At 40.3% G+C, this 23,686-nt stretch overlaps 2 protein-coding genes across 5 annotated transcripts; both read right to left on the bottom strand.

Moving 5' to 3' along the window:
* Positions 1–254: 254 nt before the first annotated feature.
* Positions 255–6,583, bottom strand: snrnp27 (small nuclear ribonucleoprotein 27 (U4/U6.U5)). Its single transcript, XM_086075036.1, has 6 exons — positions 6,403–6,583; positions 4,913–5,033; positions 2,890–2,993; positions 1,331–1,410; positions 916–980; positions 255–554 (listed from the first exon to the last, which is right to left on the bottom strand). Exons 1-6 carry the CDS (start codon positions 6,437–6,439, stop codon positions 500–502), a joined length of 462 nt encoding a protein of 153 aa, XP_085931162.1. The 5' UTR covers positions 6,440–6,583; the 3' UTR covers positions 255–499.
* A 559-nt stretch (positions 6,584–7,142) lies between these two features.
* Positions 7,143–23,296, bottom strand: add2 (adducin 2 (beta)). Of its 4 annotated transcripts, none has more exons than XM_086076393.1 (15): positions 22,942–23,296; positions 20,191–20,373; positions 19,704–19,845; positions 18,227–18,378; positions 18,040–18,120; positions 17,572–17,721; positions 16,748–16,891; positions 16,419–16,517; positions 16,169–16,345; positions 14,743–15,003; positions 13,414–13,530; positions 13,258–13,344; positions 12,659–12,785; positions 10,392–10,469; positions 7,143–8,223 (listed from the first exon to the last, which is right to left on the bottom strand). In XM_086076393.1, the coding sequence occupies exons 2-15, from the start codon at positions 20,335–20,337 to the stop codon at positions 7,973–7,975; spliced, it is 2,013 nt and encodes a 670-aa protein (XP_085932519.1). In that variant the 5' UTR covers positions 20,338–20,373; positions 22,942–23,296; the 3' UTR covers positions 7,143–7,972. The 4 variants fall into 4 exon arrangements, with proteins under 4 accessions (XP_085932519.1, XP_085932520.1, XP_085932521.1 ...); XM_086076394.1 differs by lacking the exon at positions 22,942–23,296 and adding an exon at positions 20,761–20,961; XM_086076396.1 differs by lacking the exon at positions 10,392–10,469 and adding an exon at positions 8,391–8,424 and having other exon boundaries at positions 8,094–8,223; positions 22,942–23,295.
* Between the last annotated feature and the right edge of the window lie 390 nt (positions 23,297–23,686).

The raw sequence follows: 23,686 nt of genomic DNA, 5'->3' as shown, positions 1-23,686 counted from the left end.
GGCAGGCGTATTTCTTGATTGTCTGACAAGACAAAAATGATGTGAAGCAGTCTTCCTGGTCCCCATGCATAAAGCATTTAATCATAGTGTTCTGAAACTAGTCTATGACTGCAAAATAACAACAATAATAAAATAGCATAACTACCTTTATGAATGTGTTGACTCAGTACTGTAGAAGTATTGTCTAATAGTTGACATACCACTGCATCCAAATGTTTGTTAAAAAAGGAAAGTAACAAAAAACACTGCTTGCATTGACTTTAAAGACTTTTTATTCAATTGTTTTACATAACTACACTTAAAAGTAACTGTAGAACAGCAAGAGGCTTCATGTACCTCATGTTCACCGAGACGAATATTAATGTCTCCCATTAATCAAAAATGTATATGGAGACGTCCGACATCCCACACAACACAGGTTACAAAAATGAAAGCAAACGGCACAAAACGTCCTAACAACAAATGCATGTTTCAAGAGAAAAGCAGCAAAAGAGTTTCTTCATGCGATGAAGTCCAGTGGTCTGTTGAATCCACCCTTTCTGTTCATGTATTGCCTAGAAAATAAATATAAATGAAAAAAACATTACATCACTGTTACCCTCGCAACACTTGCAGATGACATCATCACACACCAATAGGGGAGCTAGAATCTCTGCATAGAAACACCTGCAGAGGTGATTGGCTCTATTGACAATAGCAGTAATAATGCTTGCTGTGAGGGGATTTAAAACTTGACATTTTAATCCAGCAATCTGACCGACAACAGATGACTAACATGACACCCGGGTGACAAGGCAATAAGACATGACAGCACGGCACAACTAGCTCCACTCAAAGAGTAATATTCCTCTTTTATAATTTCCACTTCCGGAGAACAATAAAGGATACCTTCTCTTAAAAAAAATTCATACATACCTGTATTTTCTTTTCATGGTTGTATTGATAGCATAAGCATTGGTAGCTCCGTCACTTTTCTTCCCCTGGTTGAAAACAGAACATGTCTTTCAAACATTCCCCAAATAATCTCATCTGAATTTCGCAGAAAATAATAGTAATCAAAATAACAGGAAAACGTTAAGCCTCAAACATATTGGTCATATTTTAATATGGCAAAAATGTTGTTTCATAATGGCGTTTCACATACGTGCACTTTTAATAAGCACTCCAAGTGGGAACTTGGTGAGAAGTATAAACAAAATTGGCAGTTACATTTTTCTGTTTTCTCTTCCTTCTTAATGAAAATATATTCCTGCAGTTTTTATTCATTTGTTGAACTTCATTTAAACCCATGATTTGCCCCTCCTGGTGGTTGCACATCATACACACTCACCTTAGTAGAGTCAAATGTTGAAAATCCCATAAGTTTCATCATCTCAATTTCTTCTTCAGTTTTGCCTTGCATGTCCTCAGCTGTTAAAAAATAATAATAATTGATGCATATAAGTTGAGGACAAAATGTCACCCCTAACCTCCCAGTAAAAGAAAATGCCCGTGGCAACACAATCTATTGAAAATTCAATACACAAATTCATCCTTCCAGGCTGATAAAAACATATTTTTAAGCAAAATATGTTAACTATTTGATTAACAATCGCAATGATTATATGAAACATGCTATTTGCGTGTGTGCCGGGCGTGCATTCATTGAGAACACACAATGAGAAAAGAGTAGAAGAAGCTTTCTTCTTGTGATTGAGGTCTCAATATAATTTGTTTTTCGCAGATTGGGAAGAATGTTATATAATGTTTTCCTTTCATTTTCTGAAATGTGATGGTGAAACATTAAATCACTATTGTGCACATTAGGGCTTGCTCGCGTATGACATGTAAAACACATTTATTTAGTCTACATATTGTATTTATAATAATAATAATAATAATAATGCATTAAATTCATACAGCGGTTCTCTGGACGCTCAAATAGGCTTCACAATGTATTCAATCATGGCTTGACGTGTCACGGCGGCTGGCTAGAAGACGTGTATTTTTTGCGCGTGTGAACGTTTATGTGCATTTTAAGCTGTAATTTACGCATTGTGCAACTGTCATCCAAATTTTCAATCGTCGCAAAAGTATTCCACAAAGCTCGGCCGTTCATGAAAAGTAGTAAGTCGCTTTGATGCAAATGCACTTAGCTGGGACGTGTTAAGCCGAGAGGCTGAAGGTGGATTTCAGCTATTTTCCCACCTTCTGTTGACTCGATAAATACTGGTAGCCACCTGGCCGAAGAAGAAGTAAAATGCGGCCAAAAGTGTCCACAGCCTTGAATATCTTGTGGCGTTTTTTTTTTAAATCAGATTTTTTTTCTTTTGACCCTATTTTCTATTGATATTGATCATGTGTCAATCACAATTATATAATGATAGTGATTTACCGTGCAGCCCTATGAGTGTTTTTTACTGTTTTTTAAAATTTATTATTACATAGGAGTTAGAGCTTGTGTTAAAATAATAATTTATGTAAAACATACACAGGTAATAAAGGTTTCATGTTTGCTTTAAGTCAATGGTCCCCAACTTGGTACCGGGCCTCACAGATGTATATATGAATAATAAAAATAAATAAATAAAATCCCTTGTAGCGGAGCACATAGGCCCCAAATGGACGTAATCACTCGGGCATGAATCTTAGTCAGCACCCTATTATGTCCCAAAACGGACGTCACCACCTGGGCAGGAATTTTTGTCAGCACCTCACCCCCGTCGACAGAACAGATGGTTGCCAGTCTGCAAAATTTAAGTTGGACAATGAACCAGTCCGTGGTGGAAAAATGGTGGAGGACCACTGGTTTGAGTCACAATTGAATTCACTTTATGTTATATTAATATTAACATGGGAAATGTTGTTTTGAAGTCAGACTTCAACTTATGCACAATGTATCTTTTCTACCTGATATTTGAATGGGTTTGGATGACTTCTCTTTACGGTCATCTTCACGTCTGTCTTTATGCCTCATGGGGGAAAGAGAGGAGGAGCGATGGCGTCGAGGAGACCTGCAGAGGGAAAGATAAACAGCTGCAGGACGAGTTATCACAACTACTGAGTGCGGAAATCGCTGCAAATTATGAATGAAAAATGATGGACTGTTAGTGAACCCCCAATTATGCCGTATAACTGCAATAGGTGAAAATCGACGCTGTAGAAGGACCACATATTATTATTATTTTTTAGTAGTATAATAGTGGAGTGCCCTCTCCGGGTCAGGAATGAGATCCTACCCCAAGTGGAGGAGTTCAAGTATCTTGGGGTCTTGTTCACGAGTGAAGGTAGGTTAGAGCGGGAGATCGACAGGCGGATCGGTGCAGCGTCTGCAGTGATGCGGACTCTGTATCGGTCCGTTGTGGTAAAGAAGGAGCTGAGTCGAAAGGCAAAGCTCTCGATTTACCGGTCGATCTACGTTCCTGCCCTCACCTATGGTCACGAGCTGTGGGTCGTGACCGAAAGAACAAGATCCCGGATACAAGCGGCCGAAATGAGTTTCCTCCGCAGGTTAGCCGGGCTCTCCCTTAGAGAGAGGGTGAGAAGCTCAGTCATCCGGGAGGGATTCAGTGTCGAGCCGCTGCTCCTCCGCTTTGAGAGGAACCAGTTGAGGTGGCTCGGGCATCTGGTTCGGATGCCTCCTGGACGCCTCCCTGGGGAGGTGTTCCGGGCATGTCCCACCGGCGGGAGGCCCCGGGGACGACCCAGGACACGCTGGAGAGACTACGTCTCTCGGCTGGCCTGGCAACGCGCCTTGGGATCCCGTCGGAGGACCTGGCTGAAGTGGCTGAGGAGAGAGAAGTCTGGGCTTCCCTGCTAAAGCTGCTGCCCCCGCGACCCGACCCCGGATAAGCGGTAGATGATGGATGGATGGATGGATAGTATGATTGTAAAAAACAGCCCATCACGAGTACTGATACCATAAAATAAGGCCAAGTATCGGTACTCGACCATCCCTAAGGAACATAAAACAAAAGAGAATTGGACATTGTATATTTAACACCAAAATGTTCAAACAAACCATATAATTTCATCTAATGAAAGTTGGCGAGCTTAAAGGGGAAGCCAACCCCAAAATTGTCTTTACAGTGATATGTTCCATGCAGCCCCACTAGTCTAGTATTGAGATTAATATTGTGTTTGTGAAATATAAATTAAGAAGCAAAATCCACTAATTCTTCGGCCATTTTGCCATTTGCTGTTGACAGAAAATAACGTCACAGTTGCTCAGTGCTCAGGCAACGACCAATCACAGCTCAGCTTGCGAACGTCACAGGTGAGCGGTGTCTGCGCATTATTGGACATCAGAATCTGGCGATGAAGTTTCACATTGTCTCACTGGCACTGTCCTTGCTCCTCATAGCTCATTTGTATAGCAGTGATTTGGGTTAGCCTCAAGAAGTTAGCCTACCAAGAATTTGTGCTCGTTTCCAACCTGTTTAAGCAATTATGTGACGCGTAACGAGGTAGCGTTCGGTGATTTCCCTAAAAAATGCAGTCAATTCTGAAGAAGCAAACTTAACATCACTCAAAACGCAGAAAGGTTTCATATGGCTTGCTTTGGTTTGCCACTGCCACGCGTCCGCACTTTCTGACAGAAGGGAAGAGGGGACATTTGACTGCACACAGGTTGGTCTTTACAGGCTGCAAGTACAAGCTGCGTGTGATCGAGTTTGTGGCAATGAAAGCCATTGATTGACAATAGGCCAATCACACTTTTCCATGGAAATTGGCTGATCATAATCGGTGGCTGATTAATCGGACAAGCACTAAATCAGAGGCATGCATCCTTTATGCTCTGTGGCAACAATGACTATTACTCGATGTTAGTGAAAGATAAACAGCTATATAGTGGTCATCATTCTTTCAAGTCTATTCTATTCAACACAAAATGTATGGAACTCTACAATAGCATTGAAACATATTCCCTCACCTTGAACGTCTCCTGTGTGGAGATCGGGAACGACTTCTTCTCCTTTCCCTGTCACGATCTCGTGACCGGTCCCGTCTCCTTCGATCGCGTTCTCGTGAAGTTGAGCGTGAGCGTCTCCTCTCTGTAATACGATAAGAGTTAACATAAGGATGCAGGAGTTGGACCCAAAATAATACCACTGCAATATACAGTATGTGAAGAGACCTACTTCTATGTGGATTTGGAGGGCTCATTCTGATAATGAATTAATTCATTAATTAATTATCCATAATTTCGCGATGGTGTTGTGTTAATGTTAAAAGTCGATAGTCGCGCGATGACGAGTCAAGCTGGCCACCTTGAGCCGCGACCACTACCACCCACTCCGTGGGTCAAATTCAAAATACAAGTAACAAGGCCATTGCATCAACATCAATGTATTAGTTAGAAGGTTTTTATTTTGAAGTTGGCCTCCGCAGCACATTCCGTGGACAATGAACGACCGATCCATGGCGCTTGATTCATACGTATCACGGCTCAAAGACATTTAAGCATGTACTTGCACCGTATGACTGGATTATTATTATTTTTACCAGCACAGGGTGTTGGTTGCAGTGTCGAACCCGGACTCAAAACTAATGTGTTTTTTGTCAACTCCGTCAGATGGATGTTTTTGTTATTTATTGAAAAATAAAGTTAATTCTTTTTTTTTTAATATATAATTTTTGTAAAAGACTGTTTGACCATCAAACCTTTATGTGAAATGTATTTAAGAAAACATTTTTTCTAATACCAAAATTACTTTCATATATACTGTATTTTACAACATAGAGCACTTTTAAACGTGTCTGAGTTGACACAAATCAAGTTCTAAACTAAAAAATGATTATTCTGTGAAAAGAAATATTATATTTAGAACGTGGTACATGACTTGTCTATACAAATAGATGCAAATCCCCAAAATAGCATGTACATTTTTTAATGATTAAAAATCAGTTGGGTTTTTTTTAAATAATAATCATCATCATCATAAGTACAGCGGTATTTGAACCAAGCGCTCAAGCCACGTACACATTCACCAGCGCAGAATTGGTTTATACTTGTGTTGTCACGCGATTCACGGCAAAAATAACGCTTTGTAGCGAGTTGCGGGTCACGGCAAAATAATCACTGCGAAAAAGTAACGAGCCTATTTTTGACAAAGCAATGAGTAGAAAGTACAGATGTTTTTAAATGGACTACAATTAAATAGACGTCCGAAAGAAATATATACTTAAGTTTCATTTCGGCCGACCCGAAAATGTACAGTGAAATTAGATTTTTACGTTACTTCTCACAACTGCCAGAATCCAAAGAAGCCAATGTAAGAAAGCGCGTTTGGTAGACAAACAATATATTCATTTCGAGGACGCGGACTAAGCACAGTATAATATAGCAATGTATAGTTCTAAAAGTCCTTATTTAATCGACCCATACAAACAAGGCCTAAAATCGTGACGTGAGGATCTTACCACGCTTTGGAGGAGATCGACTCCTGCTCCTTCCCATTTTTACCGGTCAAATACTTAGTAGAAGAGTAAAAGAAAAAACACGCAGAACGAAGAGTTACTCGAAATTTCAGTTGAATCGTTTACCGTTCGCCACCATTACTGAGAAGGTTCCGGTCTGTCTAATAACAACTTCCGTTTGTCTTTTTTTCCCTACTGCGTCCCCTGTCGTGTCGGATGTAAAGTTGTGAACCTTTTTGCGTGACAGACAATGTGACAGCATGGCAGGCCTTTTGAGCACTTATATAAAGTAGAAATCCAGTTTAAAGTCCATTTGCTAAGTACTATGTTTACTAGTAGGACAACTTTAACAAACGAGCAGCAGGACATCATGTTACTAGTGACGCAATACTATGAGCAGGTTGACAAATATGTTCTATAGTAACATTTTTTAAATCCACTCATTAGCCCAGTGAGCTTAGTCATTCTGCTTTTGTAGATTTGTCTTGCTAGAAGGACAAAGAACATACTAAATTAACCTTAAGCTAAATATCAAGGATATGGAATAAATTCTTAAATGACTTTCCATATAAAGTACTTTGCCCCAAATGTTGCCATTTTGCTTGCATCGTACATAAAAACATTGTGATTGACATGGTTGAAGCATGTTTGAGTATAAAAAAGCTGTACAACACTGATGTATAATGACTGTTATTAATGAGTCATAATATTTAAGGATAGACAGACAGTGTCCATAACTTGAGTTAATTTGAAATAAAACTTTAATGACAGGTATATGGTAGGCTTGCAACATTCACGTACACATTCTAATATAAAATAATCCAAATCATGAGCAAACATTGCATCAGCATTTGATGCGCACCAACTGACTTTAAACAGAATATTTGACTGTTTGGAGGTATTTGCATACACATACACAGGAATATGGGGAAAGTGGGATGTTTTAGTGCCTTCAGTGTATTATTCACGAGTCTTTAAGCTGCAATTCCAAGCAAATTTTATAGCCACCTTTGTTTTCTTGCAAGACAGTATAATTTTCGCTCAGCATTTATCTTCTTTGTTGTATTCCTGCTATAATAACACCTATAGTCTGATAGATTTACAATAAACAGCTTTCAGAGCACAATTGGTAGCTATCAGTATACATTTCTACATTTAATGCACGTGTGCTCACATATACACCGGCAATATCAATGTGATGTTTATAACTGAACAATTACAAGATGCTAATCAAGTGCTTTTCTAGCAATACTAAGGGACCAATTAGTGAATACAAATGATATATGCAATATGCAAAATGAGTTGTGACTAAAATACGTGAGAAATACAAAGCATATGTGATGAGTTGTAGTAGTGGTGATGGTGGGTTGGAGCCGACCCAGTTCTTTTTTTCTCTTTTAAATCAAAGAGTAAAAGAGTGACCAGAGTCAATAAATCTGTCCTAACCAATTTTGAAGATGGCTCTGTTATTGTGTTTGAAAAGACCTGCAGTGAACGTGACCCGTCTGTTACTGCATTGTACACAAAGAAATATTTCACAGCAAGATTTCATCAAGGTTTGGCGTTAATCAACTCAAGTTTCTACTTTTTCCTTCTGCTTCTTGCTCTTTTTCAGGAATGATGGCGGCTTGAACTTCTTTTTCTTTTTGGAAGGGGACTTGGATGGTGAACCCTCGGGTGTACCACCCTGTGGTTTGCCAGGCAGAGCAGCAGGGGTGGAGGTGTCGTTGGTTGAAAGCGCCTTCATCCCTTTCTCGAGTTCTTCCGCCTGCTTCTCCTCTTCACCTCCGTTCTGTATGACTGGGGAGTCCGCCTTTGCGTCTCCTGCTCAAACGATTGTCATAAAATGAAAACACAAGGGTAAAATTTTAGCAGCCAGACACAAATCTTGAGTGTTGTTGAAGCAGCAAAGCCAAATGGCATTCATGTACATCTTATCAGTGCAGATGGGCATGCGCTCTTTGTGAGATGTGTGCGCTTTCTGTACTTACTAGTGAGACAAGACCAAAGCACCAGAGGTGTGCCCTATGAATCATTTGCAAAGTAACACAGAAAAGGACAGACAGACACAGAGGGACACAGGTACAGGAGACACAGTGGGTACAGGGACAGATGAATATGTATCAACACTGATGACTTGGGTAGAAAACATTTTGACCTGAGATACATGTAAACCATTCACTGGCTTCAGATGCTACGCAAGCTTGTTATACGGCTAGCCAAAATGTCCTCTTAGAGCAAACAGACAACAGCTAAAACTTGACCCCCAGTGTTACTCCCCTTTGACTGTGGAAAATATATAGGACAACCAAAACAATTGTCACAGCAACGATGTGTCAAGGAAAATACTTGCAATGAAAAATGTTCACAGGAACCATATACAAATACGGAAATTGCTTATTTTGAATGCATGTAGTCTGACTTTGACAGTATGCTCTGCTGAGGGTAGACACCGTTTTGGGTCCAGGCAGTAGCTGCCCCCGTTAGTATCATATATTATTGAGGGGGAGGTAGGAAATGTCATGCCTGTGGCCAGTATCACTTCACAAGGTCACCAGTATTTGAGAATCAATTATTTATTAGTTGTACAATAACAGTGTGATGTTACATTTAGAATAACGGGAATCGAATTCTTCACTGCATGTATGTACAACTCTAAAAACAGTTGGGTCGAAAGTAACGCAATTGTGGATCAAAAACAGAATGATCCACTTACAATTTGACCCAACTTTCTAGGTTGTTTTATACAAAATGACCTATTTTTACCCAAAGTTGGGTCAAATTAACCCAAATAGAGGATCTAACCCAACTTTAAGAGACGTTATATACAAAAGGACAAAATTTGTGTCACCCATTTTTGATCTAAGTAGAAGATATGACCCACATTTCTGGGTTGTTTTATTTAAAAATAAATAAATAAAAATCCAATTATTTACCGGTACCCTAAGTTGGGTCAAATTGACCCCAGTAGAAGATCTAACCCAACTTTCTAAGTTGTTTTATAGAAAATGACCCAGTTTCTGACCCAAAGGTGGGTTAAAGTGACCCAAATAGACATTCTGACCCAACTTTCTGGGTTGTGTTATGCAATATAACCCAATTTTGACCCAAAGTTTTGTCAAATTGATCCAAGTAGAACATATGATCCAACCTTCTGAAAAAAAAAGACCCAATCTCTCTCTCTCACACCCCCCCCCCCCACACACACACACACACACACACACACACACACACACACACACACACAATTTTAGACCCAAAGATGGGTAAAATTAACACAAGTAAAGGGTCTAACCCAACTTTCTGGGTTGTTTTATAGAAAAAGACCCAATTTTTGACCCAAAGTTAGGTCAAATTGACCCAAGCAGAGGATCTGTCCATTTTGACCCATAATAGGATTATTTTTGACCCAACTGTTTTTAGAGTACAGCCAATTTAATCTATACTGTGCATACGCTTATGTTACTGTATACTTTTCGATATCCTTAGTTGTAGGCAGAGGTGAAAGTGGGCCGGAACGGTCCGGAACTATGTTCCGGTAAATGATTCTGGACCGGAACAATCTAGAACGGTGCTTTAGTCACGAAAATATGACGGCTACGAAACTGTAAAAAAACCAAAAACATGTTAAATAACCTGCCAGGCTGCCACACACGCATCTATTAACGTCAGATTTACAACACAAATGTTAACAAGTCTAATAGTGCTTCTGACACACTCACACACATAAATGTGTCAGTCAGTGGGTTCCGGCAATAAATTCTAACCACTTTCCCTGGTTGTAGGTAATTAGATCAAACTCTACAGCGGTGGTTGGCGACTACTATGAGGAGAAACATGGCCATCAGTGACAATTTGAAGCATGAGAGGGTAAAAGCAGTAGAGCAGAGTCTATCACAATTGTTCATGGAAGACTGCAGCAGGCAGCTGGGTCAGATAGCCACTATGCATGGCATGCAGGGCAGGCAGGGAGTGCACCTCCAAAGCCTCACCTGAAAGGGTGGGATGATTGGGCAGAGGGCCCTTTGTGGGGGAGGTAGTAGGGGAATTGTCATTTGTCACCTCCTCCTCTACTCACACAAAGCATAGAGTTACACACTAGCAGGCTGAGATAATTGCTCAGCTGTGCAGAAACTGTAGCTGAGAGGCAAAGAAAAGCATTAAGGTTGTGGCAGACATCAATTATCATTGTTGTGCACGGTAGGGATGGGCATATCACGTGCATTTGGCAAATATTGATATTAACTAACAAACATGATTTGGGAGGTGCATGAATCCATTTCAACGAGTATTTTAGATCGATTATTTCAATTACTATGTGCTGTTACACCACCATACATGGCAATGTATTGTAATAATCCGTGTTACGTGACAAGGAAACTTGTCAAATGTAGGAATCTGACACAGCCAGCACAGAATGCGGGAGCCGGGAAACTGGCCAAAAAATAAAGTGACGTGTGCTGTTATTAACACCATTTGATAAAGATGCTGAACCATGCCTAATGTGTGCCAAAACACTTTTACACAAGCAATTTGTTCAAAAACCTGAAGACCACTCATCACAGCCGCAGTGATCTTGAAAAGACAAGTTGCACCAAAAGTCTAGTCCCTTGCACCACCCACTGTCTGGCAAAAGTCCTTGTTAGAAAACTATCCAAAAAACACGGCACTGTCCTTTGCCTGTGTCATAGTAAAGGCAGTTCCTGTGTTTGATTGTGTCTGTCAAACCAAAAGCATTTATTTACAGTAATGTGTTGTATGTATGTACCCCACGAGACTAAACATGACATTCTGATTAATATTGTGTTTGTGGAATATTAATTAAGCAGCAATATCCACCCTATTTTTTGTTTCGATCTCAGGCGGCGGCCATTTTGCCACTTGCTGTCGACTGAAAATCGCAGTTGCTCGGGATGAAGATAACAACCAATCATGTCTCAGCTTCAGAAAACTGGTATGCTGTGATTGGTCGTTGCCTGAGCCCAGAGCAACTGTGATGTCATTTTCAGTCGACAGCAAGTGGCGAAATAGCCTTCGCCTGAGATGAATAAAAACCCAAAACTTGTACATAAATAGACTAACTTACTCGCCGTTGGGAGAAGCGAAGCCACCGGTGGCTCTCTTGCGTCGCCACTCACAAAGCGCCTAACTTGAATACATGATTTCTCTTATTTCGAGTTCACATTTTTTTTCTGCCTCTTGGCGAAAATGCGCTACATGTATATTTAATTCGCTAAGAAAAAAAACTTAGTTTTCTCTTACAAGGTATACCTCCAGGTGCTACTCCAAGATTTGTTTGCATCATGTCAGAACCATCAACAATCAAGTGAAAGTAAAGCCCATGAGCAAAGAATTTGCTACAAAATTGGTATGAAACCAACAAGTGAGGTATTGCCCATCCCTAGTGTACAGACGATGGTTACTTGAATTGAATTGTAGCGTAGTAGATGATTAATTGTTGTATATAAAGAACACTTTACAGAAGATATGGCCTGCAACAAAGACACTTTTAAACGCAAAACAGATGTTGGAGTAAAGACAAAACATGTCACAGTGCCCAGACCAAAGAAAGATGAGCTTTAAAGTACAGTTCAGTGCATGTACATTAAAGTAATTTCTATGTTAGTTCTTCTTCATTTTAGTTCATGAGTTCATCATTAAAATTGTTGAATTTGCACATGGTAACATTCTGTCTAATATATTTATCCATCCATCCATCCATTTTCTGTACCGCTTGTCCTCACAAGGGTCGCGGGGTTGCTGGAGCCTATCCCAGCTGGCTTCGGGCAGTAGGCGGGGTACACCCTGTACTGGTTGCCAGCCAATCGCAGGGCACACAGAGACGAACAACCATACTCACAATCACACCTATGGACAATTTGGAGTGTCCAATTCACCTGCCATGCATGTTTTTGGAATGTGGGAGGAAACCGGAGTACCCGGAGAAAACCCACGCAAGCACGGGGAGAACATGCAAACTCCACCCAGGAAGGTCGAAGCCCGGACTTGATCTCACAACCTTTGCACTGGGAGGCTGTCGTGCTAACCAGTCAGCCACCGTGCTCTAATATATTTAATTATAGGCTAATCTTGTATTTTGGGGTCCTATTTTTCTATCAGACTCCAGTCATGAAACCGCTCAGAGTTCAACAACTAAAATGCTGCAATGTTTGCAAATATGACTTATCGGAGAACAAATGTCTCTCTTGAAATGAGAAAGCATACATACTTCGGTGAAGTCTGGCTGAATGAAACCTACCATTGGTCCCAATGTCTTGTTTCTTCTGCACTTCCATGCGGTAGTCCTCTAGCTCCTGGTCTGTCAGCTGATTAAAGGGGTTGGGAGTTTCCGGCTCTGGTGGGACTTGAGGTGGGAGGACTGGTGACTGAGTGAAAGGACAAAAACAAAATCCCAGCTCCAAATTGTCTAGAGGAGTTGTAAACAGCTAAGATACATTTGTGTTATGAATATAATAGCAGTTCAAAATGACTAACCAGATCAATCACTGCTTTTGGAGGAAATTACCAGTATATTGTAACAATAACATGGCAAATAATGGACCAGAAGGTGAGTCCAAGTATTATGACACATATAACTGTTTCTCTTCTTATAGTATTGGAAGCATTTTTTTGCACACCAGGAATCACAGATCAGTTTGCATGCATCAAACTACTAAAGAAATCATGTTGCCTTATTATAAAGACAAAATGTCCTTGAAATGGGTTAGCTCAGCAGCCACAAACAGCAGTAAACAAGCAGCTTAAATAAAGACGCTGCTATTGATTTGGAATGTTCTTAAGCTTTAGCCACGATATTATTTAGGACACAATTGTATGTATAATGACTCTGAATTTTACCGGAGGACTATCGTCCGTGACCACACTGGCGAGGACCTGAGACTGTGGCCCCGCTGTCTTCATGTCTTGACGATTCTGCTGTCGGATCTGAGGTGGAAAGATAAATCAAAACAAGTATACGGCACTTGGACACCCGTTTTCACAGTTACAAGGTACCTTGTTTCGTGTCTCGATCACTTCTCGGGGGTTTGTAAAAAGAGGCACGAACTGGTTTGGGCTTTCTATCTTGATTGCTGTGCCAGCAGCTTGTGTCATTTCTTCTGTCTTCATCCACTGGGGGTAGAAGATAACAGTTAGTTTACATAATGTTTCTGTCTACTCATTGCTGTTCTATGAGATGAGGGTTTCCAAAGTGGATTCCATCTTCCCTTGAAGGTGTTAATTTGTTCTGCCACTAGAGGGCAGACTTTGCACTGCAGCAAACTCAAAAATGGGAGTCGAGGCTGCCTTCTCTGCATTGCAGAGCTTCAGCGAGTGGATGGAGGAGGTAAACAATGTGGGGGCACTAGCTCCTCCCAACGGCATGAGAGAGCCATCCGATTTTCTTTTCCCATCACTTCATCCATCCATTTTAAACACCACTTAGTCATCCATGTCCGGTTGTGTGGAAACTGCAATGCATCCCAGCTGACCAAAAGAAAGAGGCAGGTCGGATACACCCTGGGTTGATCAAATCAATTATCACTCGTTGATAATAAAGCCAGCTTGAGCTAGATGAATGAAAGTCCACTATATAACCCTTTATAGTAACAATCATTGCAATTCACCCATTTTCCTGTTATCAGAAAACAAACATAGCCCAGGGCTCAGAGCACAATCACTATGACAACAATAAATAAAATACATTCGATATTTTTTTGAAGTACTTTTTACTTAGACTTATAGAAACTATTATATTAAATATCAGCTGACTTTGGGTGAGAGGTAATAAAAACACCAGTTGCCAGTCAAGCACTGATCTGTATATACATTACAATTGAATAGATGATAGGCCAAGACTTTTGAAGCCGCCATATTGCTCCTCCCAAAAAACGTTTCTCGGCATACGATCCTATACATTTACGGTATCGAGATTGGAGAGAACATTTGAGACAGTACTTACAGTAGAAACAGCATGATTTAAGAGTGCTTTCAATTTGTTAAACATAAACAAGAGGACTTTTGTAAATGATATGCTTTCTGATGTTTACAGGAGGAAACTTGTATAATTTTTATTATATAATTATACCTGTAATTCAACAAAAGATGGCTCTGTCAAATCTAATATTAGGATCTAAGGAACTGAGGGAGAAAAGAAAAAGGGGGTCTTCAAAGCAGCAAGATTTTTGTCACGGCTGACCAACAACTTGACACGCCAGATATCCAGTCAATTAAAAAGCCTTATAGACATTGTTTATGTCCAGCACAAGACTGGTTCTAACTTATGTGATCGGGCAGTTGAGTGCATTCCCCAAACTAATCACATTTCCCACATTTGATTCTTACAGTGGTTCGCTGGTGTCCAGGACTGGCGGCTTGCTCCTGGCTGACTTTCTGGTAGATGTTGGGAGTGTTGAGCCATCGAGTTCTCTCCTGTTGCTGGCGATGGGTGAAAGGGTGCTGCTGCTTGAGACCCAAAGAAATTCCGTCGTCATCGAACTGGTGAAAGGCCGTGGTGGTTGCAGGAACCTCAATATCCTTCCGTGTTTGTGACCGTGATCTTTCCAGAAGCAACGGGAAACGGTAGGCATAACCTGTACGGTAACCCTGGAAGACACCAGGTGGTAAAGCTTTATATTTCATGCATCAAGCTCAGGCTCACAGCTAAATATTAAAGATCACTGCTAGCTAAGAAAGTGTTTGTCTTTAACCAATGTGATACATTTAAAGAGAAACACATTTTTGTGAAGCTTTTTTTGTATACACTCAAGATGAGGAGGAGCAATTTATATTCTGTAAGTGATGAGAAATTTTCAAGATGTCCCGTAATTTTGGATTAATTAAAATTTTGGATATCTGTAATTAGCATTTCGGATATCCGTAACGGTTTTGGATATCCGGGATGGATGATTTCAGATATCTGGTACCTGCATTTCGGATATCCGTAACTTCATTTTGGATATCTGTAATTACCATTTCAGATATACGTAATGGCCCGTAATGATAACTGCTTTTCAGATATCTGTAATTTCCGTAACTGCATTTTCGATATCCCCTTAACTTCCTTTTGGATTGATTAGCATTTCAGATATCTGTATTTCGGATATCTGTAATTCCATTTTAGATATCTGTAACTGTTTTTCAAATATCTATAACTTCATTTTGGATATATGTTCTGGATATCCGTAATTATCATTTTGGATATCTGGAACTTTTTCGGATACCTTTAATTTATTAATTTATTTATCTGTAACTGCATTTCGGATATTTGTAATTAGCATTTGTTTCAGATATCTGAAATGAGCATTTATCCGTTTTGGCTGTCTTTGCATTTGGGATATCCGTAACTTCATTTTGGATATGTGTAATTAGAATTTTCACATATCCCCCACCCCCTTTAGATATCTGTATTATCTATAATTCCATGTCAGATATCGGTAACTGTTAGATTCCCCGTAAAATAAGCAGCATTTCAAATGATCTATTTCTGCTTTTCAGATATCCATAATTAGCATTTCGGATATCCGAAATAGCATTTTTCAGATATCCGAAATAGCATTTTTCAGATATCCAAAACTCTTGAATGCATCTGGTGAATGACGAGAGCACCGCGTGGGGGAGGGTGACTCTCGCATGTTGTTTCTTTTGGAACGCCACAAGTCTTAATTTGTATTATGATGTCTTTTTCAATGCCAATCTGCAGATTTTTTTTTACTGCATTTATTTTACTGCAAAGGAAACAATTTAAGGTGATTTTTTATAACTGACTCACCAAATTATCTAGAGTTCTCATGAGGGCTTCAAACTCATGTTCTCCAATGCGGCTCTTCTGCATTGGACCAAATGTAGAGCCAGCCCAGCCGACAGTGCCAGCATGATTGGGTTTATGGGTGGTCCGGTCAAGCAAAATCAGGTTCTGTTCACCGCCGGCACTGCACAATGCTGACACCTGCCATACAAAAAGTCAATAATCAAATTAAAGAATTGGAAAATGCTCTCACGCAGTGTTTGTGTGCGTGTACCTGAATTTGACAGGCAGCCTGAATGTGGTAGATTGCGTAGAAGGCCTCCTCCACAGACTCCCCCAGGGCCACTATGCCGTGATTTCTAAGCACCAGCACCTTCACATAATTGAAATAGATAGACAATAGAATTGGAATAAGCCGTTGACGAATTAGATGTCCTTCCACATGCAATCAGAGGGCATTCTTAAAAGCTCTCATCTTGGAGTAGTGCTGGAGTCACTACCGTAATTAGGTATTCATTCTTTGCACCCATGAGGAAAGCACAATACTGCTGATGAACAAACCACTATATTGTAAGGGTGCTGAGTCTTTTGTAGTTAGCTAACCTTACAAGTGGGCCCAAGGCTCTTCTGAAGCTCTACACGGTCTTCCTCTGCCTCCATCACTCCATTGTACTCATAATAGGCCACATCCCCAACCAGCAGGGCTTCGTGGGACAATGGCAGCAGGCCACATTTCATAGCAGAGACCTAATGACAGACATTGTGGCTGAAAGCTCATAAAGAAATAAGTACATTATATCAATGTTAAACTATATATAGGCTCAGACATTTTTGAGGGAAAGTGCTCAAGCAAAAAAATAATGATAATAAGGGCACCCGTCACACCACCTATGCACTCCTATTCAAATAGTAGGTTTTCGTGATACGCAAAAATGACAAGATAAATATTTTTTTTAAACAATATTCATTAACTTAGTGTAGAACCTGTACAACTCAATTGTTTTAATAATACATTTTAGAGAGGGGGAGTGCAACTAAACATCTGATATAGCATGGTTGCAAAAGTACACACACCCTCTTATAGATGGGGATTCAGTGTGACATGGCTGTGTTCAGAAAAGTAATGTCACACTCAAACTCATGTTAAACGAGAGCCAGCACACACCTGCCACCATTTAAAGTCTGCAGAAAGCTTCTGAACAGCCGAGGGACCTCATTGTTGTTATAAACCACAAGGAGGATACAAAATAAATTCCAAAGCAGGGTAAAAGGCATGAGAGATGAAGAGAAAGATAGATAGATACAAAGAGAGCTACATTTATTTCCTATCTTATTAAATCTGATATTGGACTAAATGTCACCATGAGTAATTGATGTTTTATTTAAATTTAATACAGGACGTCAATAATAATCTCAGGATGACTTACTGCTGCTGTGGCTGGTGTGTGGAGGTGAAGTAGGCAGCGGGCATCCGGTCTGGCTGAATAGATAGCTGAGTGCAGGCTAAACTTCTCCGTGTCTACACCAAGGTTTACGCTGCCCTTCTCCACCATTTCACCCAAGATATTCACCTTTACCTGAAAATCACATCACCCATATTATGTGCTTACACAGGTGACAACACCAACTCAACATATTATCAGACAGTGTTGCTTTGCTGGATAATCAGAAAAGAAAGTTTCATTATAAAAATAATATTGATCATGATAAGGGATGGGTTGAAATGTAATCAAATAAAATGCATGTAGTAGCCATCTATCATTAATAATAATTATAAAAAAGTAACAAAAATATTCTTGTACAGTGTCCGTTTTTAATTTCAGAGTATTTAAATTACTGCTTTGTAAAGATTGTATTCTCTGAAGCATGGTTCTTGGAGTACTACTACTACTAACCAGGCTTGATCCAGTAACCTCGCTGTAGGCCAAGCCGTCTTGTAGCACCAAGAAGTGTTCTTGTTCTTTGCTAACACGCAGCTGTCAAAGAAGACAAGACACATCATAAATGCCAATATACTGAAACTGAACTAATAGCAAACCACTGCATTCAGCAATGTTTCAACAAAAGTAAAAGCAAACAAACAGTGAGGCAGGTGTGACTGATCTGGGCCCAGCCGTAGAGATCAAAAAGACGATGGACGCTGGCAAGCTTGCAGCGCATCAGTCGCTCCCCTCTCACCATGCTGCCAGGATCACAGCCTTGGAGGTCATTAATGGGGGTTACCATCATCATGTCTGCAAGGTGGACAAACACATTTACAAATCCAGACAATGAGACACTGTTGGACACAAAGAAATATTGTGACTTTAGGTCTTGTCCTGGAAATCTTCACAAATGTGAGTAAAATACTTTTCTGCTATACGCGGACTGGCACATTGATAAACACGTGTTGGTTATTACCTGGAGAAACGTGAGCACTAAATAAATAAATAAACACAAATCCTCAAATCAAAAGAAAAACCAAGTGGCACTTGATGTTTGTTTGTGTTTCTGTCCGTATGTCATTTAGCAAGCAAGCAAGCTACAAAGTGATTAATGAAGAATGACTACAATGAAACACGATTGTGAAAAGTTGGAGTATGTGTGTGGAAAAGGAATTTGACTCCGTACACAACTACCTTCCAGCATTCTTATGTATGTTACACCAATTGAAAAGCTGCTGTCATCTCTTTTTTTCAAATCCAGGCTGTAATGAGGAGTCAATAAAACACAAGTGCCACAGACATCATCCTGATTTGATCATAATTTGCTTTCTTGTATGAATGGGTTAGACCAGGGGTGATGAGTAGCCCCCCCCCCCGAGGACCACATGAGTACCCAGTGGGCCTGTTCTAAAAATAGCTTACCAGTGATGGGACATTGTGATTTTGTAGGAATGTTGTAGAAGTGGCTGTTTGCACACTAGTAGATAGATAACATATTCAGTGTCTTCACATGAATTATCCTTTAAAAATGTTTTTTCTTATAACAATATATAATGGTAACATTAATAAAGTTAATTTGAGCATATTTATTTCAGAAGTGCGTATCAAACTGAAAGCCCTTTGCATTTATCAGTACCCAAGAAGTTGCTCTCATTTTAAGAAATGTTAGTGAGCGCTGGACTAGACAGATTTGAACCATTTTCTGGATTTTCTTATATGTCACACAAAGACAAATAAACCGCTTCATAATACATTTGGTGTGATAATTTTAGATTAACAAAGCAAGCTATCCTGATGCAATATGTTTAGTGAGTGACTACGTCAGATAAGTTATGATAGCCATGGGAAAGGGCGAGGCAGAGTGCACACTTTCTGCTGTGCAGTAGCTCTGGCAATATCATCTTTCACATTGTCAAAGCTATATCTTACTTGCTCCTTCCTTTAATCAAACAATCATTTAGAGTGAGTATTGAGTGTCTGCTATTAAATGATTCCAAATCAATCCAGGCCTATTAAATATTATGCTTTGGCTGTTGTTGGTAGGTATTAGGACACAGTTACAATTCATCCGGGACAACAACCATTCGGAAAATTCTAGAATTTGCATTTACACGCCATCATAATTTTTTACATACTAGATGGGGAGACGGATAGGGTTGCAGGTGAGCCATGCATGGCCATGTAGTCAGCCAACTGCCTGAGCGCCCAAAGGTTTGATGAGCTGCCACCCTTCTTCATCTGCTCCTGGATAAGTGCATCCAGCTCCTCCTTGAATGACTGATCAATACAAAAAAAAAACATGTTCACAGGAATGAATGCAATCTTCTACACATAAAAAACCACACTAATAACATAAGATTGATCTGCATTTTACTTGATGGTAAATTTCAGAAATGTGTGCCAGTAGTTGCCATTCTACATGCACAAGCACAAACTACAGTGCTCACTAAAATATAATTGAGCGTAGCATTAGTGCAGCATCAGCATGAAACTGATACTTGAGATGAAATTGATTTTCTGACAGAGTTATGACCTCATCATTTTAACCCTCGGTTGTCAAGCCTAGAAGTGTTCACGCTATATTTTATTAAGCTGGACGTATGCAGAGCAGACTGCTCTCACCGGACTCTGAAGAAGACTGGAGATGTGTTTCTTAAGATGCGTTCCAGAGCCAGGAGTTGAATGCTGTGGAGATTGGAGGTCTTCCGGGACCCCATTACTGGGGCTCCGCTGCACTGGGGTTTCCATTGGGGTCGGAGACTTGCTCATCTTCCACAGTTGCTGTCACGGCTTGGTCAAGGACAACTATTGAACATATAATCAAAATGAAATGACATTCACATTGAACATACGAGATGGTAGGGAGTTTTCAAGTTGCAGTCTATCGTAGCTGACGAGGGTGAACGATCACCAGCCAATCACAGGGCTGACATTGAGACAACTGTTGACACTCACATTCAAACCGACAGGCAATTTCGCGTGTTCCGTTGATCGAACATACTGAACGTGGTTTTGAACTGTGGGAGGCAGCATCTCCACACAGAGAAGCAATAACTCATCTCACACAAAAACAAAGTGTTTACATTTGACCCCATTTACATTGGACTTTGTGAGATAATTGTTTTCTTCTTGTTGAGGGTTATTATTCTGTTAGTAATTTATTTAGAGAGAAAAAAAACAAAAGAAACCTACCCATCCAAAAGGAGACCGAATATCACTGGCAGAAGAAAACATTGATCACAATTGGTAGGCCAATGAGATCACATCTAGACGGTCACAGCACCATCACAACTATTAACTATAAATAAAACAGCAACTCAGCTTAGTAATGCTAAACAAAAATAAAAGAAGTTAGGAGTTACCATAATGATCGTTCAAAAAGATCCGGGGTCTTTTTCCAACTGTGTTTTCACACACAGTGCTGCAAGGCGCTGATAAGGTCCCAAAACACCCCACACCCACCCTGACTACTTGCACAGCATACTGGTATACACAATACGAATATACTGTGTATCCATACAAAACTGTCTATTAAAACTTGCCTGACACATAATTGGGTGAGAGGAGCCTGACATGGATTTACTAACAACATGCAGTTACAGGACAAATGGACCATCAAATTTCCCAGAAAGCCAATATGGTGCTTAGCTTGACACGTACATGTATGTTACGACTGTACTATAAATATGTCTGCCCACAATGGTTTTGGGAGCACCAACATCCATTGCAATAATTACCTTAAGTACTTCTACATTGATTTTCCTTGGCTCCACTTTCATTAGGCTAGAGCCAGAATGGACCTAAACACTGGATTGTGATTCTCACAATGTACTTAAAATTAAAATAAATCAATAATCATCATAGCAGGGAATATTTTTTAACCTTACTGTCTGTAAAAACATATTTAGATCTGGATTGATGATTGTGTCTAAAGTCATAAAGACCCCTTGATCAGTCTGCATAAAAAAAAAAAATAGAATTGCTGTTGACCACACTCTAAAAACTGTTGGGTCAAAAGTAACCAAATTGTGGATCAAAAATGGACCGATCCACTTTATGTGTCAATTTGACCCAACTTTCTGGGTTGTTTTATAGAAAATTACCCAAATTGTTGACCCAAGTAAAGGATCCGAGTAATTGTTTTACACTAAAAGACCTATTTATTGACTCAAAGTTGGGTCAAATAGACCCAAGTAGAGAATCGGCCCATTTTTGACTCATAGTTGGGTTATTTTTTGACCCAACTGTTTTAGAGTGCAGTGCGAACCCTGAGCAGCAATAGTTTACCCCCACAACCCTAATGAGGACGAGGTGTATAAAAATGGCTACAGTGCTATACATTTTACACAATGGGTCCTACTTTCTTGCCCAGGACAAGCCTCGTGCAAAGTGCAGTCGTACTGTGCGTGTGGGTGGCGTTTTATTTATTTTGTAGACAGGTGCAGTAAGAAAGGATCATTGTTGTTGAGAGAGTGATGAAATCCACCAAAATCACGTTACACCACCTGGACCACAACTTAGACCTGGTTTAACCTGGTCTAAAGTCTAAACTCACCTTAGTCAAGATAGTAAATTGATAATTGCAGGAAGTGAATAAAACACACGCCAGCATGGGGATGATGTGCAAACTCCCCACAAAAAGTTCCCCCAACTACAGAACTGTGAAAATAATATACTAACCACTCCATTTCGCCAATAAAGTATTCTGTGGTAGAACATTGAAGTAATACCGGATGTACTGCGGTTATACTGCACATGCAGTGCTCGCTGTTGGTTCAATAGTCACGTGAACGCAGCTCGTATCAACAACACATTTGTGGGAGTGAACAAGATCTACAACACACACTCATATACGCAAACATTCCCTTGTGGCCGCAAGTTGCATGGCTGCCTAGCAACACTCACGCAACGCAGCATCAGCACCAGCACAGCCAATGATGAGCTAATGGACGCCTGCAATATCGCTCGATGTGGAGGCCGACAGCCACCACACAGTGACTGCTCACGCAGCTGCTTGCCTTGTGTTGTCAGGAAAATTGATGCTCGTCATTTGTCAAACGCGCGACAATTTAATAAAAACAAGCACGAGCATGTAAATAGTAGGCTAAGTCGAAATGCGATTGCAAGGATATAGCTAAACGACTTCGGGCCTGAACACCAATAGAATATGTATTTGATGTGAACAGCAAAATAGCGCACAATGCACAAAAGGAGGATGCTTTATGAGCATTTCCCAACGTGGTCGACCTTCTATCAGCATCGAAACGCACACGCCGCTCCGCGCACGCACAAGGGCGTGCTGCATGCAGTACAACGCCCAACAACACTGAGATGTTGCACGCAATAAAAATGATTAGAAGGTAACGGACTGACCTCAGCGCCTCCCCAGGACGTATCCGCCGTGCAGGCTGCAGAACACCAAGTGACGACTGCCGCCGTCAAAGCAGACAGATGTGGTCGGCTGCAAATGTGCTTGCGGCAGCTACGTTTCTTTGTCAGAGTATTTGATGGCAAGTCAGTGGACCATGATGCTTTTCATTGCCGACTGCGTCGTGGACCAGCCCACTGCCACGCCTGTTCCGTGGGACACGGTTACACAGCAACCAACAATTTCAGACTAACATGCACAGATTATGCCCGTGAAGCCTATTTGGATTTTCAGAGCCGTGTATAAAAAAGGTTGTGCTTTAACAAATTGAAAGGCCTGATTAAGTAGGAACGCGTCAGTCAGACGCCACCTTCTGTTGGGAGTGGGGATTAATAATCTTTATGTTACATATAGGTGGCGGTGCTATGCAAAGTTTAGTTGATTTAAAATGGTAAGATTTTACAATAAACACCACTGTATGTAAAAATACATTAGTATAGCCACAGGTTTTCTGTTTTATCTTAAGATTGATGTTTATGCTTGTCTTTGTAACGGATGTACATTGAATTTGAAAGTTATCTCAAATTTAATTGTGAAATTGTGATCGGTCCTTTATGGACTTCTGGCTGTTTCACAAAAGTGATTTTTTTTTTGTTCTTTCAATATTTATTGAAAATGTAGCCTTACAGAACAAGTTTTGTGAGGGAACAGAGCGGGGAAAAAGTACAGAATACATATAAAACAGAACAG

This window comes from Leptonotus elevatus, chromosome 5, assembly GCF_054856555.1.
Source record: "Leptonotus elevatus isolate MCC_2025b chromosome 5, RoL_Lele_1.0, whole genome shotgun sequence".
Taxonomy (NCBI): domain Eukaryota; kingdom Metazoa; phylum Chordata; class Actinopteri; order Syngnathiformes; family Syngnathidae; genus Leptonotus; species Leptonotus elevatus.
The sequence above is the reverse complement of the archived record's forward strand: the minus strand, read 5'-3'. Positions and strand labels throughout refer to the sequence as shown.

Bases quoted from the DNA above. Each gene is read 5' to 3' on its own strand.
- snrnp27 (XM_086075036.1), bottom strand. From the start codon at position 6,439: ATGGGAAGGAGCAGGAGTCGATCTCCTCCAAAGCGTG. The intron at 2,994-4,912 runs GTGAGGGAATAT...TTCCCTCTGCAG, and splicing joins CCACACAGGAGACGTTCAAG to GTCTCCTCGACGCCATCGCT. The intron at 555-915 runs GTATGTATGAAT...TTTATTTTCTAG, and splicing joins ACCATGAAAAGAAAATACAG to GCAATACATGAACAGAAAGG.
- add2 (XM_086076393.1), bottom strand. From the start codon at position 20,337: ATGAGCAAGTCTCCGACCCCAATGGAAACCCCAGTGCAGCGGAGCCCC. The intron at 16,518-16,747 runs GTTAGCTAACTA...AATTATGTGAAG, and splicing joins GCCTTGGGCCCACTTGTAAG to GTGCTGGTGCTTAGAAATCA. The intron at 13,531-14,742 runs GTAAGAATCAAA...TTCTACCCCCAG, and splicing joins CTGGACACCAGCGAACCACT to TGGATGAAGACAGAAGAAAT.